This window comes from Pogoniulus pusillus, chromosome 3, assembly GCF_015220805.1.
Source record: "Pogoniulus pusillus isolate bPogPus1 chromosome 3, bPogPus1.pri, whole genome shotgun sequence".
NCBI lineage: Eukaryota > Metazoa > Chordata > Aves > Piciformes > Lybiidae > Pogoniulus > Pogoniulus pusillus.
Window position 1 is genome coordinate 30,014,266 of NC_087266.1, and position 16,520 is coordinate 30,030,785.

General features: G+C 45.4%; 1 protein-coding gene across 1 annotated transcript in view; it reads right to left on the reverse strand.

Annotated features, from left to right (window-relative positions):
- The window catches only part of FOXO1 (forkhead box O1), a 67,794-nt gene extending 53,050 nt beyond the window's left edge, over nt 1-14,744 (reverse strand). The window contains 3 exon segments of the mRNA XM_064173567.1: nt 14,149-14,407; nt 14,409-14,579; nt 14,581-14,744. Of these exon segments, the coding sequence (XP_064029637.1) occupies nt 14,149-14,407; nt 14,409-14,579; nt 14,581-14,744 (594 nt within the window).
- Nucleotides 14,745-16,520: the final 1,776 nt, after the last annotated feature.

Genomic DNA, 16,520 nt, shown 5'->3' on the forward strand with positions numbered 1-16,520 from the left:
TTCAACTGACCTCACATAATTAATTCTGCAGTTTAGCAGATACATTTTTCCCTGGAGGGACATGGGTGAGATGCATGAAAAGGGAAGAAAATGGTTTAATTGCTCTGCACTTCAATATTCTACTCTCAGCTTCTTCAAATAAGGTTTGTCAGAGCACTAAACCCAGGCATGAGGTAAAATTCTTGTAAAAAAGCTTAAACACATGAACAAAGCACAAAATCTATTAGCACTTTTCAGTGCAACATTTCACCAGCCAAATCAATTTATGAGAAAATTAGATCGTCCATGAAAGGCAGTAGGGGATTTTTTTTTTAATATATTAGAACAGTTGAATTTACTCTGCCTGGTAGTAATTAAAGCATCATCTAATATCATGGACTGTCCTCAAAGATGGGGTAGGGTTTGAAATACAAACTCCAAGATTATGATTCTAGCCCTTTTCAAATCAAATCCAAACCCATGAACCTCACTAACAGATTGGCTAGCCTCCCAAATTATTGCTTCTGGACAAAACGCTAGATGGGACACAACATGTCCTTTGTGCCACCACAGTTATGGATTTTTGGTTTCAAATGCCAGCTTGACCTTTCCTACAGGTAAAGCAGCTGCATGCTGGGGATGCACCTTCCCCGGTTCAAAAGAGCACTTAGAAGAACAAGTCTTGAACATCATCCTTAGAGAACTTACTCCACAAGTAACCCTTCACTCTAGCACTGCCAAGCTATCTGCTCCATTTGCCCACAACTTTTTTTTAAAATTATCTTTATTTTTAAAAGAGGTGCAAATTACAGCTGGCTGGCTGGACATGGAAATCCCAAGGGTCAACATTTGAACTTTGTTTTCAAAAGATGACTTGGTAAATGTTTCTCTTTAACTCACCAGCAGGACAGATTAAGCACGCCCCGTGCCTTACAAGTCTCTGCAAATCTTGGCACTGACCAGCCAACAGAGCAGTATCAGTGCATGTTAAACTGACAACCAAATCAAGAAATACGAAACGCCTGCTAGGAAAAAAAAGAAACACAAAAAACAAACTCTGAGAGTTAATTTATTATTTTAAAGTGAATGCAAACATACTGTTTCAGACCACTGTATGAGTGTATTTCGTCTCCTTCCCTACTGCTGAAACAGCAAAGCATGCATGGCAGATGGTATGATTCATCTGAAAATTACTCTAGCAGAACACTATTAGCCTCTAAGGAGTAAATGAGGATAAAAATATTCCAAATGTTACCTTAAATTAGACAGTTGCCAAGAGGAGTCGTCAGGTCAGTCTGCTTGCTTAGTGTGCAGAATTTTTCTTTCAATCAGCAATAAGCATTACGTATGAAAATACCATCATTTATTTGTTGTACCTACCAGCAATGAATACAGAACCAAGAAGGGAAGCAACTGAGGAACAAAAAGGCTTATTTTCCCATGCAGAAGTGAAAAAGTACCACTGGAAATAAGGCCAGGAACTGCAGCAAATCATGTTAACAACACCAGCTATACCTGGTGAGATGAGAGAGATTCAGCTCCCACAGACTGAACAGCTTAGCTGAATGTAAAGCTGTTCAGATGAAGACATGCAAGAGACTTCAGGATATCTAGCCTCTACCCCAAGGCATCAGCAGTTATTTCAAAGACAGTTGCAAGAAGTTGCTTGGCAATAATATCCACCAAGGAAGTAACCTCCAGCCCCATATGCAGCCCCTCAGATCACTGTTCGTGGAGGACACAGGTAGCCAGCAGATGGACACCTCAAGGGAGTGAGTAAATGCAATCGTGGGATACATCACCTGTAGCCCTGCTCCAGGCTCCTAGGGCAGGAATGCTCAACAGTAGAGGTGATGCACAGGGTAACTCGCCAGGGAAGTGACAAAACAGATACCTGCATCACATTCAGTGTCAAGGCAGCCTTACCAATCGGCCTGCCCCAAAAAATGTAGTTAGAGCACCATGCCATTGGTCCCTCTCCTTCACACAAAAGACATGAGTCAGTAGTGCTGCACACTTTCTCACAGAGAAATTAAAAAAACATAGGAAGTAAGGAATTAGGTTTCCAGATGAAAAGAACACTTGCTCACTGACCTGTTGGGCTAGCACACAATGCCTCCAACTGAAACTCCATCACTCATTTGAAAAAGAAAAGAAACAAAACACACACTTAGATGGTTCAGATTACGGTGACGGCACAAAAACTAACTACAATGCAGGTCACTGCCCCGGGACCAACTACTGTAATGTTAACTGCCTGGACTCTGCGCTCCAAGCTAAATAAACAGTCCACAAGAATCAATTTATTTTTTTGCTCTAACAACAATAATTCTCAGCCAACAGAGCTGAATATTTGATACGCATCAATAGGCAAGTTAACCAAGCAGGGCAGTGAAGCTAGTATTGCTTTGAGAAGGGGGTGAAATTCTGCTGAATGTTGTCTCCTCAAAAAGGCATTTTCTACATATGCATATGCTACCATGTCACCCTTGTTGCATAACTGGGTTGTGCAATCATTGCAAATTCATTTAAATCTTCATTTTTGCTCCAGAAGGGAAGAGAAGGAATCACCAGTATCCCAGGCCACAGGAGGATGGTCTGAAAAGGGGTCAGAGGCAGTGGAAGGGCACCAGGACTCCCTCACTAATGCCGCTACCACTCATCCAGAGCAGATGTTTGGAAGAAAGTCTTACTTCAAAACCTCAAATCAAAAGATGACTTCATAGCATCAGGGAATGACTAGTGTTGGCTTGGACTGCAAGGAGAGAAGATTATGGCTTCTCCCTTTAATACTATGTCATTGCCACAGAATTGCAAAGAAACAGGCAAGAGTGCAATATCAGGTTTTCATAGACTGAACAAACTGGATCATTCAAGCATGACTCAAGTTTCCTAACAAGCATGGAAAAGTGCATTTAAGCTAGCATCTCTTTATTTTCCCCAAATCAATTGCAACAGGCTGTGTTTTAGAATACTACTTGAAAGTCACATCCCTGGTTTTATTTCAAGAAGGCATTTACTGGTTTTACTACATTTGTGAATAAGGGCACAATACACCAGTGGCACCCAAGACCAGAACCTAGACCAGAACTAATACCCCATCAGCTAGAGTATAAACTCACACGATGCCAGGAGAGATGCTCAGCTCTTGCAGCAAAGGCAATCTCTCAGTTATAAAGATCTGACACCACAGTTTTAGTTTGAGACTGTGCATATTCATCATGGAAAAATGGGGAATAAAAGCAAAAAGAAAAAATCCCCTAACTTGGGTTGAAAGAGAAAGCTTCTGGTTCAGCCCTCTCCATTCCTCTCTGAGATTTCTAAGCATTGTGTCACCAGCATTTAAAGCACAGAAGTGCCTTCCAGCTCTGCCTTAATGCCATTCCAAGGACAGCAGGGCCAAGGCACCATAGCAAACACAAAAATGTGAAGCTGCCCTGAGTTAAACATGCAGTATCAATCTGGGTTTTCACATCTAAAAACATATTTACACCCTTTTTTTTGCTATTATTTCCTCCAGTATAGATTTCTAGACATTAATCAAGACCTAAATACACCTAGCTAGATAAAAATAGTGCATTTATGTTTGAATTATATAACACAATTTGATTAGATCACGTTAGGTTGTTTCCTCACTCTGAAATTCTAATAACTTCTGGTTTGAGCTGCAGATTCTTCAGCTGAGCATAGCTGAAGTAGGTGTCCTGGTTTCAGATGGAATAAAGTTAATTTTCTTCCTACTAGCTGGGATAGTGGTGTGGTTTGGATTTAGGATGAGAATAACGCTGAATACACTTAACTGTTGTTAAGCATTGTCTATACTAAGCCAAAGATTTTTCAGCTTCTTATACTGGCCTGCCAGCAGAGGGTGAGGGGGGGCACAGAAGATTGAAAAGGGACACACCCATGAAAGCTGACTCAAACTGACTGAAAGGGTAGGGGTATTCTATACCATATGACAACATGACCAGTATATAAACTGGAGGGAGCTGGCCATGGGATACTGCTGCTCAAGAACTGGCTGGGCATCAGTCGGCAGGTGGACAGCAGTTGCACTGTGCATCACTTTTTGTACATATGCAATTATTCTTCCTTTTCTATCCTATTATCAACCCATGAGTTTTACCAGGGGTTTTGTTTTTTTTTAATAAGATTCCCTCCCCTACTCCACTGGGTCTGGGGGAACAAGTGAGCAGCTGCATGGTGTTTAGTTGCTGCCTGGGGTTAAACTCCAACTAAAGCATAGCAGTGGTGACAGGAAAACAACTGCAAATACCTGGACCTGATCTGGCTCTGGTAACTTCCTTGACATAACCACAAAGACTCTTGAAAAAAATAAATAAATAAACCACACCAATATACCAGAAAGAACTTCACCAATAAATATGTATCCTGAAATGCTTACATCATGAGTCTTTCACTTTATCACAAGCACTGCTTTCCTCACCGAATCTCTAGAAAGGATGAAATACCTTACTGTAGAAGAAACAGCACAATGTCTTCTGGAGAAGTAAAAGGATTTACCTTAACTGCTTTAAGTAGTGAGGAACCTAAAGGTAAACCTACAGGAACCTCTCTTTAACCAGTAACGGTACATGTGTTTCTTTCCCTGACCTCCTCCTCACACCTGATCAGCAAACCAGATTTGTACCCACAAAAAAGCCCATCAGCAAGCAGCATTTCAGCAGAATTCAGAGGGGCCACTAGATCACTACTGCAACACCCAGAGAAACCGGCACAGCAGCACCCAGCTAGAACCAGGGCAGAAGTCAGGCTCCAGGTTTTCCTGAAAAGCCTCTTGCTCACACCTCCCCACCTCTTCACACCTTCCAATGCTTGCACCTGAGGGTACTGCTGTTAAAGGCAGCTGGGAGGGCCCCTGGAACCTAGCCCCACAGAGCTCTGATGCTGGACCCTGACAGGACAGTGCTGCGGTGAAGAGGGTGAAGAGGGAAAGGAAAGAAGAGGGGGACTAACCAAATAGTTATAAATTACACCTGCTAATTAGACATTGCCAGAGAAGAGACAACAGGACGAATAATTCCTCATTCCCTCAGCACACCACCAGGTGTCTTCAGAGCCAGGTTTTCAGGGAGAAGGGGTTGTGGGTGTTGCAAATAACTACATTTAATTGAAGATTCACATTTTAAGAGAGTATTTTGGAAAAGGAAATCAACATGGTAACAGTGAACAGGGGCACAGAGAATACAATCCTTCCATGTTTTGACGGGAGAACTGTGGAGACTTGCTATAAAGCATCTCTGAATAACACTATCTTCGTTTTTTACTGTCTAATTCCGAGTTTCTATGTACTGCAAAGCATCACTATAAGACACAGTCTAGTGGGCAAACACCAAAGATCTCACTGTCTGTAAGTATGCTTTTGGCAATCAAAATTTAAATCTGGATATATATCAGTTATGCATGGCACAGGTATGTTTTTTACTATTATTATTCTAACAATTACATTCAAATTAGCAAATTAACTCAGAGCAGTTTTAAGCAAATGCAAGCTACAAGCAAATCAGCCTCCACCACCACAACAATGTATTTTTGGATCGCTTGTATCCTTACTCGCATTAGTGGCTTCAAGTACCTCTAACATCTATTAAAGGGCAGGCAGACAAAGCGAAACAAGTTTTGTATAAATCTAAAAAGGCTACAAATGCCAGAACCTAGCACCGACTCAGACATGAAACTCACACATGCCAAAAAAACATTCGCAACTGTGCTAATTCCCACTGTGGGAACTGGAAGGCAGCTTCATAAAACACAACAGGCAGCAAATCCATTCCTTTAATTTCAGTCGCCAGATTTTAATTAATTTCCATCCAAGCAAACATTAAGTGTTTCTGCTGATCTTGCAGGATGTAAGCTCATTTGCACAATAAATGTGGTCCAACAAGTCACCACATTTATAGCAAGTTGCTTCAGTCTTATCTAACTGCGTAGTTTGAGAAGTCCATGATGGGTAAGTGAAACTCCACCCACGTCACAGTTTCTGGAGCTAAGCACAAGAAAACTGAAGAAGTCGCTACCTTCTCACTGCAAGCAATACTGCCAACAGTATTTTGACAATGGGAGTCCAAACTCTTAACTCTTATGTGCATAGCTCTTATTTAGGAAAGGGAAAACAACATGCACTTTGCACTTGGATTTTCTCCAACGAAATCAAGGTCCATATTCCAATGCTCCATAGCTCCCCTTTCCCAGAAAAGCAAAAGCAAAGACCCTCTGCTGCCTGCTCACAGTAACTGCCAAAAAGAAAAGAACTAAAACATTAAATCATACAAATACAGACAAGTCAGCATACAAAGAAAACAGCCACAAGTTCTGCCTGTATCAGGAGGCACAGATCGCTGGAGCACTAAAGCAGAGAATATCAGCAAGAACAAGGATCCTCCAGAAGGTGGATCTGCCAGCAGAATGGACAGCAGGGCAGACAGGACATCAGTGTGCACACAGCAGCTGCTATCCATGTACACACAGGCAGCTTCAGCCTGGAAATTTAAGAGCAGCTCGAGGTGAACAGCAGTGGTGTAGGGCATTCTTGCTCACTTGCTGCCCACCTCCGCTGCAACATTAACAGTGGATTAAGAGAGCAGTGCCCTGGCTGCACAGCCACCGAGCTTGCAGATCAGCCTCATCAGCAACAAGCTGCCCTCTGCATCTCCTGTCTTTACGAACCTTTAACTTGCCTCAAATCTAAAGCGTCCACAGAGAGCACAAAGGCTGCTTGTACATATAATAGTCCCTCATGTATACATACTGCTCATTCTATTTTAAAAAAAGGGTTTAGTTTCCTGGTTTTCACACACAATGGAAATTTCATTCTGGTACTAACAAATAGGAGGGAGTGTCTGTTATATTTTTAGAAGGAGACGTCAGCATCCAAGAAGCATCGGCAAGCACCCCACCTCCTCCTTTTACATCTTTCATGGAGTCCTGGCATGAAGTAGCCCTGAATGATAGATATTTAATTTCTTTTTAAGTTTTAAAAAGCTAATTAAATATTTTACATATTACAAAGCACAGCTAGGAGGTAAATTTCAGTTGGCAAATCCTGTGGGTTAAGGGTATCTCCACTTGTGAGCACTTTTCTGGCAATCGAGACCAATTTAAATCTGAATGTGTACTATTTTACCATGTCCCAAACATACGCAATGCATTCACTCAAGTGTGCACATGCCAGGCCCCAGAACTTATACACCACTCAGACCTATGCAACAGAAAGAACCTTGACAAAACAAGGAGTCCCACAGGCTTGCACCACCGTGAACCTGGGCTGCAGTTAACACACCAGCAAAGCACTCAGACCAACACAGGCTGCTTAGAAATGCAATCACAGCCATTCCTGGCACGCTGGCTTGAAGCGGCAACAGGACTGAATGCACTTCCAGCTGCATGGATTCCTAACATTCCCAAAAAATAGGTTTCTAAGGGTAGAACAAGAGAAGACTTGTACCTTTAAGTTTAATTAACTCTAGAATAAGACATATTTTCAAACAGAACTATAACATCATTGATAGAGTGCAGTGATGCAAGATGCCTTTAACAACAGTAAGTTGTCTGAGCAAATCAAGTGTTGTCTTCTACTTCTCCAGCAAAATGCCTAATCTCTGTCTTAAGCAGCAGCTGTCAGAGTCCCAGGAGGCTTTCAGTGAATATATTTTTAAACCTAGCCATTTTTTGCCCCACATATCACAAAACAAAGTATTGCTAAACCTTTGCCATTTACTGCTGGAGTGCTTTGAAACTAAATATATTTGCTTCTCTAAGTATTAAGTAATCTGGTGAAGATGAGTATCCACTACTAGTGCAAGGACAAAGCCTAATGAAGGTCTTAGCAGATAATCACCCTCCACCTCCTCCATTAGAAATGGAGACCTAAAAGAAACTTCATGATACAGCTGCTGCAGAGCTAACTTAAGATGTCTGCATGTAACAAATTACAGTACAGGAATGAAGCACCTTTGTTTGATAAGCATATATGAATAACATCTACTGAGTATATTTAGAAATAATACTTAAAAATACTAGAATAATACAACAGCACTTGTCCTCAAAGGTCGATTTAATTTGTGCTGAAGCTCTCTATGGAGCAGCAGAGATGATGGTCTTCAAAATGTGACTCATGAAAAACAGTGTTTCCCCAACATTTAAACCTATTTTGGCAGCCAGATTTACAAACTAAATGCTATACAATTCATTAAAATATTAGTGTGCTTTGCCATATGCTTATAGATAATCAGCTGCAGCCAGCATCAGTGAATTTGAAGTTTCTTCTTCATAGGAGTTCACAATAAAGTATATCCATCTTTCACCTATTTCTGAAAGAGCAAAACAATAAACCGAGTATCTTCACTGTGTCTTACTTCAGTATTCAAAACTCACAGTTATAAAATAATTGTCATTAGGAATCCTTGTTTCACATATAAACTAACCCCAAAAGTAAAAAGGGATGAAGGTTAAATCTCTGTAACCAGAGCCCTACCAGTTTCACAAATCTGTGGCTGCAAAACGTACCAACATTTTTGTTCCACAAGCCAAGCAGTCGTTTTACAAAATATTCACTAGTTATGTAAACAGAGGAGTATATATTTAGGTAGTATTATGCTTTGGAAATTGAAAAAAAAAATCTGATCAGACAACTCAAAAGCATATAATTTCTGGAGTCTTATAAAATCCCTAAACCACCAAAAGCACTGCCTATTTTTGATCATTTTATGAAAACAAAATAAAACAAAAAAAACCACTTATGTACCTTACCTAAACATTTCTAGACCCTTGTACCACCCTTTCTATCCCAGGCAGCAAAAGCCCTCATTTCCCTAAACCACCAGTGTCACTGACAGCTCACAAAAGAGTGTAAGGATGCAAAAATATGATAATGATACTAAGGAAGTACTTGAGAGTGTCATACGGAATATGTGGCAAAGACAGTAGTTGCCTCACTTTTGTATTGCTGTTCTTTAAAGTCAGGGCAGCTCAGGAAAATTAAGCTCATTATGTCAGCATACAAAGCCATTCAGGCATTTTATTTTGGTGTTTAAACTTACCTATAATCATACAAATAACTGAACAGACATCACGGCAAACAGAAAATAGGTGAAGAAAATAAAGAATATTTCCAATACATAATTCAGAGCCCTGATGTGAAAGTCAAAACCACCAATGAACACTGGGACACACTGCACTAGATAGTACAAGCCACTGGTAGTGGACACATCTTGGGCATCCCATCTATGGCTTAGTCCCTCCCCAGCCACAATATGCCTCCAGGATGGGGACAGGAAAGCCTGCACACCACTCCAAAAACAGGGAAGCATCATACAAGTTTGAAATCAGAATGGGCTTTTTCCTTCAAGCAAGGGCTGAGGTCAAATGGGCAAAACATAAAAGGAGAACTGAAACTGATTTGAAAAAGGAATTGCATACCAGCTTTGACAGAAGTTATTCAGGTGCAGGCAAGGAGAGCACCTTGCACCTGCGAAGACAAAGTTGAACTTTTGTATCTAAAACTAAGCAAAATGCCAACTGGTGACTCACATACAGAAAATTAAGGCTGCTATGAAGGATTTTCTAGTGGCAGTAAGCAGGTATGCAAGCCACTGAAGAGTAAAACTGACAGTGGAATAGGACTGGATCTGGTCTGGGCCATTTCTTTGAGCCTGCTCCAGCTGAGATCAGGCATCACAGCAGAGTATATGCAAGCTGTTGGAACTATTACTAGTACCACATGCAAAAACTATGACTGTCATCACATCTAACTTGGCAGAATCCAGAAACAAAACAAAACAAAACAAAACAAAACAAAAGCACCCAGACATAAACACCGATATATACATGTGTATGTGCCTATACTGCCCCATTTGCATAATACAATGCATGACACCAGAGGGTCCACAAATCACCTAGGGACAGAGGTAAATGACTACAGGTATGTAAACCAACATTGAGAGAATACACAGCAGTTCTTCAGGGGAACTTTCAACTGCCATATTTCCAACACAGAAAAAGAATTGTGTGATAAAAATCTCACAAAGATGCATTCATTTCACTTTAAATAAATAGTATAGATTTCCACAATTTAATTGTTCACTGATCTAGAATCATGAGCCTTGAACAGCTTTTGTGAAAACTATTTTTGATTGCACTGAATCTTTCAAACACTTCAAACTGCACATGTCTTTGAAATCAAATGTAACGCAGCCCAGAATTTATTTTGCATGGAGATTGGGTTACTACAGAATAGTCATGACCACAGAGTGTTCCTACAGTAAGGCCACCCAAAGCACCTGTTGCATACTGTTTGTCCTCAGACTTTCAGGCTTACATCGACTCATCCTTCTGCAGCTAGTTATCATCTATTCTCATTCCTCAGCAATGGCAATAAATAAACTGAGATGATCAAGTTTCCATCGGGACTAGAAGTCAAGGAGGTGTAAATACCCATCAGTCCTTAACACCACCCACTGTGAAAAACAAACAACACATCCATCCACCTCAAGATAGCGCCACCAAAACTCTGTGTCTTCAGTTCAATAAAAATAGCAGGGGTTTATTTGAACTATTTCTTAAAAGCAGGTGAAAAGGATGAGGTATTCAAGAAAGCTTAACTGTGATAGCTCCTTAATAATAAATCTCAGCATCTTGCCATAAAGCATATGTACCCTGAAACACATACATTACAGAGGTTTTTTATATTTGAGATACTATGATTAGCCAAAAAAGACAGCAAATATGAGTAAAGGAAGAATTCTCTACATCTGTAGTAAAGTTCCTGATGGACTACAGATTGTCTTATGCCTATGCCTCCCAGTAGCACAGGTAAGGGGAAATGTTCGCTTTCACTTGACTAGTACTAGAAGAGTTTCAATCTTCCATGCAACTTTCACAACAATTTCTTCATATCTCTGAAACACATCTTGTTCTTGCTTGAGCTTTCTCTGAGCAACACCGGTTGCTACTAGCTTTCTTTCACATTCAACAATACAGCAGATCTGGGAGAGCCAGCACAAGTCTTTTTTCATTCAAGGTAGCTACTGCACGGTGGGGTCATACGAACTTTGCTCCCTTAGAGTTCAAGGTGTTCTATTTTAAAATAGAGTTTGTGCTAAGAAAGTCTGGAATAAACTACTAAGAACAATTTTGCCTACTTTAACAATCCACTGTTAATAATTTTATGTTACTACTTTTAGTTTATAATTTTAAAGGCCCTTTTTGCTTGAATTGTTTTGTTCAGAAGAGGTTGGATGCTATTTTGAGCTCCTAACAGATAATGCTGACACTGCACTTTTTCCATTCAGTGAAAAACAAAAAAGCAGCTCAACGTCAGATATTAAATTGGGGCAGTTCACATTCACGAGCATGACAACAATTAACCCATGTTTTCTGGGTGAGAAACACAGCATTGCTACAATTTCAGAAAGTACACGTTCTCCTCGATGTCTCATGGATTCCATTGATTTTCCATATGATTTGAAAGGTGCCTTTACAAACATTCAAACTCCATCAAGGTAAGTGTCTCAAAGCTTTATTTAAGGGGCAATTAAAACAACCCACTCTCTCTTTCCCAAACCGCGAAGCCCCCACACATAGCGTACTCCCGATCCTAAGCCTGTGCCAGGCTCTAACACGAACCCGTGCTCCCTCTGTCAGCAGAAAATCCCGCAGCTAATCTGTTCTTATGGCTGGAGCCACGATCGGGGCCCTCGGCTGACTCAGGCTTCACTCTCAGATCTGCGTCTGCACCTACAGCAGGTCCCCAGCCCGAGCAGACCAACAGCTCCTGCTCCGCAAAGTAGAAATAATCTTTACTGAGGCTGAGCTGTGGTAAGTGGTGACAAATGAGGCAAACGGGCTCAGGAGATCAGTTGTAGCACTGAGCCACAGTGACTGTCAGTATCTAAACCTGAAAATGTGTTTAGGAAACATTGCATTTATCTGGCTAAAGTAGTAAACCTGCAAGCACACAGCTTTCTGAGCAGCCTGTCAGTGACGCAGGCAAAGGAAGCGATTAGGGCAACGCAGGACACAGTAACTACTTAATTATGGTAGGAGAGCACATGTATATTAACCCGCAAGCCGCGGCAGAATACTGCCTGCACTCTACCAAAGGGTACCACAGCCAAAACCCATACCAGTAACGGCCAACCCTGTCATAGCGGAGGTATGTGAGCATAGGAAAAGCTCGTTCTGTCAGAAAGAGGAGTGAAAGACTTTTTATTTGCTGAAGCACCACGGGAAAAGCAGCAATAAAATATGAAGCATCTACTAAATCACACAGTTTATTTGCTCGCCTGAATTTGGGAGTTCTTTATTTTGATTTTATTTTGGTTTGTTAAGTTTTCGGTTTTCTTCCACTCATTGCGAAACTGATGTAGCCTGCTTTTTTCAGGGAGAGTGAAATATCGCTAGAGAAAACCCACCATTTTCAAGTGACAAGTTACCTTAGTTAAAAGTTGTCATCCATCAATCATTTCACTCCTGTTATGGGTTTTCATGAAAGATGTATTCATACAATTACCCTTTAAAATTTTTAGTCAAACACACTGAGTGAAATAATAAATTACTTTTAAAAGCCTTAAAAGCCTTCAGCTAAAAATGAGTTATCTGCATTTCCTTACCAGGAAGTTGCTTACCTCTAAAAGAAATATCTCGGGGGGGGGGGGGGGGGGGGGGGGGGGGGGAGAGTAACTAACATTCCCCAGCTAGGCAATTAAAACTACATAAATAACAGCATGAGTTCACACTTTCTTTTTTTTAAATAAGGCAACTAATACAGATAATATAAAGGGAAGCAAAGGGTTTGGCTGGCTCTGACTTGACCAGTTCATAACCCACAAAGGATCATGTATTGCCCACTGTGCCAGGTGCATGCACTTTACACACTTGTCACTGTTTAACCGCTCGCAGAGCACGTGGCAGGCACTCTATCTTGACACAGAGAGCTAAAGCTTATCCTGTAACACTCTCATCCAGCACCACAGAACTAACGCATTCTGGCCTCACCACAATCAGAGGCACAGGTGGGTGACACTTCTCAACAGAGGCCTCAGAGGAAGACGATTTGTTTCCAACAGCATTAAGCACTCACAAACCACTGCGATGCAGAGTGAGGAGTCCTATGGGCCTCATGCAGCCGCCACCGCGGTGGCCCGCGTGGCCACACAGCCCCATGCAAAGTGACGCCAGGCTCGGGGCCACTCGTCTGGGAGGGCAGCCGGTGTGCCCACAGGACCCGGGGGAGCGGGAGCGCCCCTGAAACCGGGAGAGGCAGCGCTCGGGGATCTGTCCTGTATGCACACTGACTGAGCTGCACCGGCCCGCTCGGCTCCAGCCTGCGCAGCCTGAACACAAATCTCCACGGGCCATCGGGTTACTGCTGCCAGGCTTCTACGGCTGCAGAAGCTACGCTGCAGGAGGAAACTTCTTCCCACTGCTTAACAGAAGAAAGCCATTCGCGCGACCTAAGTTTAACAAAGCCATCAAGACAAATACACGAGCTTATTCATTAAACACGCGGTATTTCTGCAACCCTTGTCCTGCCTCTTTCCCCATCCCTGTTTGCTTCTGCCCCCTCTCCACCCCTGAACGGCAAACTCCGCCTGGACGGGGCGGCCGCCGGCACGGCACCTCCACCCCTACACACACTCCTCCAGAGGCCGGGCTGCCCCAGCAGAGGAGGCGCTGCCTCCGCTGCACCCGACAACAACCCCCCACGATGTGGATGTTGAACCCCGGCCCCGGCCAGCCGCCCCGGGGGAGCAGGAGGCGGTGGCGCTCCCTGCGGGTTCGCCCGGCGACGGCGCCGTGACACGGCGTGAACTTTTGCTTTCGGCAGAGAAGGGAGGGGGTGGGAGGGGGGTAGGCGGAGCGCCGGGAGGAGGGGGTGCGGTCCACAGAGGGGAGTGAAAAGCGCTCTTTTTCCTCACGAAGGATGGCGGGGGGGGGAATTAAGAGGAAGGGGGAAAGAAAAAAGGTAGGGAGCAGAAGCTCTGCACACTGCGCGGCAGGCAGCGAGCAGCGTAGGGCGGGCACCGTGCCCGACGGTCCTAAATCCCACGGCTCCTGCCCGGGCGGCAGCGTGTGCGGCACTGAGCACAGCCCTCGCATCCCCGCGGGACCCCTCTCCGACGGAGGGTCCCCCACCGCCCGCCCCTCAACCTTCCAGCCGGCCGAGCTGTTGCTGTCGCCCTTATCTTTGAAGTAGGGAACGCTCTTGACCATCCACTCGTAGATCTGAGAGAGGGTGAGCCGCTTCTCCGGGGAGCTCTCTATGGCCTTAGTAATGAGGTCCGCATAGGACAGGTTGCCCCAGGAGTTGCGGCGCGACGAGCTGCTTTTGCGGGGCTGCCCGGCCACGGGGCAGGAGACAGACTGGCCACAGGCGGCGGCACCGGTGGCGGTCCCGGTGGGTGGTGGAGACGCAGCCAGCCTCGGGTGCCGGATAGTCCCCGCAGCGGCAGGCGGCCGCCTCTGGGGGGGGCGGCAGCAGGGGCCAGTGGCGTGAAGTCCTCGCTCTCCCTCTAGCAGGCTGAGGTTTGCTGATAAAGTCAGCACTTAGTGCTCCCGAGGCAGCGGCGCTGGCCCCCGGTCGCGGCCGCCCCTTCGGGCTGCCCGCCGCACGACGGCGCCGGGCTCGAGGTGGCCGAGCTCGGAGGGTTAAACTCCGGCCGCGGCAGGGGCCAAGTGCAGGAGCGGGGCCGCGGCAGCGGCTCGAAGTCGGGGTCGATGTCCACCAGCTGCGGTGCCTCGGCCATGGCCGGGGACGGGGCGGTGAGTGCGGCGACGGCGGCGGCGGGCAGCAGCAGCAGCAGCGGGGCGGCTGGCTCAGCGCCACCGCCCCATACAGGCTCCGGTAGCGGAGCGGCGCGGCCTCAACAGCGCGGCCACTAACTCCACTCGCAGCTCCGTCCCCACTGCCCTGTCGCTTGCCCGACTCTCTGCTCTCTGCTGTAGTACCAAAAGAACCGACTTCGCCGCACGGCGCGCACCGTCTGCAAAGAGCACCCCACGCGGACCCGCCTCCAGCCTTCTTCTTCCTCCTCTCCCGGCGGGAGGGACGGCCCGCGTCGCGCCAATGGAGAGCCGCACCTCCTGCCCGCCTTCCGCCGTTTTGGCAGGAGGGTGCCGGTGCCCCAGTGCTGTTTCTGGGTGGTTTTTGTTTTCCGGGCGGGGAAGGCGGGAGTGGAGGCTGAGAAGCGGTGGGTGGGCGGCGGTGGCCCCAGCAGCTCCGGGCTTGGCGCCGCGCAGGGACCGAGCAGGCGGTGCTCGTGGTGTCGGGAGCTCTCTTGCCCGGCCGGAGAGTGAGTACACTTAGGCCGTGGGACGCGAAGGAAGTAACGGCGACCCACGGACGAGAAGCCCGCGAGTGTTTCTGTCTCGGTCACTACCTCCAGGGTCCTACTGCCCGCACCGACAAATAGCCGTACCTGTCGCGCCCAGGGGGTCCCGGGGCCATCCCCCTGCTACAGGGGGGTTTCACGGCAGGGAGTGGGAGGGCTCAAGGCGGCTCCCCGCTGCCACCAGCAAACCGGTGGCGCTGGCTGCGTGTGGAGCGCCGCTGCCGCCCGGGGAGTGGCCTTGGCGGCCCCCGAGCGGAGGATGGGATCAGGGGCTGCCTCCTTCCCTCCTAGGTAGGCTCGTCGCCGGAAAGTGTCTGCGCCTTCCGAAGTGATAAACCTCCTCTGGCTGAGCGTGTTTTCATACCACGAGCCGGTGCTCTAGTCCGTGGGCAGGCACGGGAGCTCGTGATAATTTCAAGTCAACTAGTAGACATACTTCGTGTTTTTCCCGGGAAAACCCAAGGCCACACCATTTAGAAAGGCTTGTTTTCCTCCCTTCCAAAGGGGCAACAGTTACAGAACGTGCCGTCTTTGCTTCCGAGACCCTAAACATAGGAAGAGACGACACAGAAGTCTTAGTCTGATTTAAAATTAAAAGGAAGATGTACGCTTGAGCTAGAGGAACAATCCAAAGGGACGAGGGTGCAACTTAACACCTTGTTCAAAATAGCAAACCTTTCTTTCTAGAAAATCTGTTTTCAGTAGCAGAAGTGCTTTTAAAAAGGAGGGGGGGGGGGAGACGAAAAAAATCCGTATTTCAGACACGGGTTAGTAAATCACAAAAAAATCACAAACCAGCCATGGCATTTGATGTTGCCTGTCAAAGAGCCGCGGAGCGGGGTATCTGTCACCCCATAGCCAGCAAACCTGTTACTCTTCCTCCTGCCTGCACCAAGGCAGAGAGGCTTGATGTTATTTAAATATAGCTTCATTTTCCTATAAAAATATTTACTGAAACCAATGACAATAATGAAGGGAAGAGAGTGTGAAGCTGGATTTAGGCCCAGAGCATATAATCTGCTGACAGATCATACATCCACATGAACATGCTGTCTATTACGAAAACCTTTTTTATGACGAGCACTGATACCTAACTGTGTAGTTAGTGGAACATATGCATAAGTGCATAGTAAGTGATCAAATTTTCAAGCGTTGCTTTTGCCATGTTTATTTTCCCAGATGCCAAAGGTG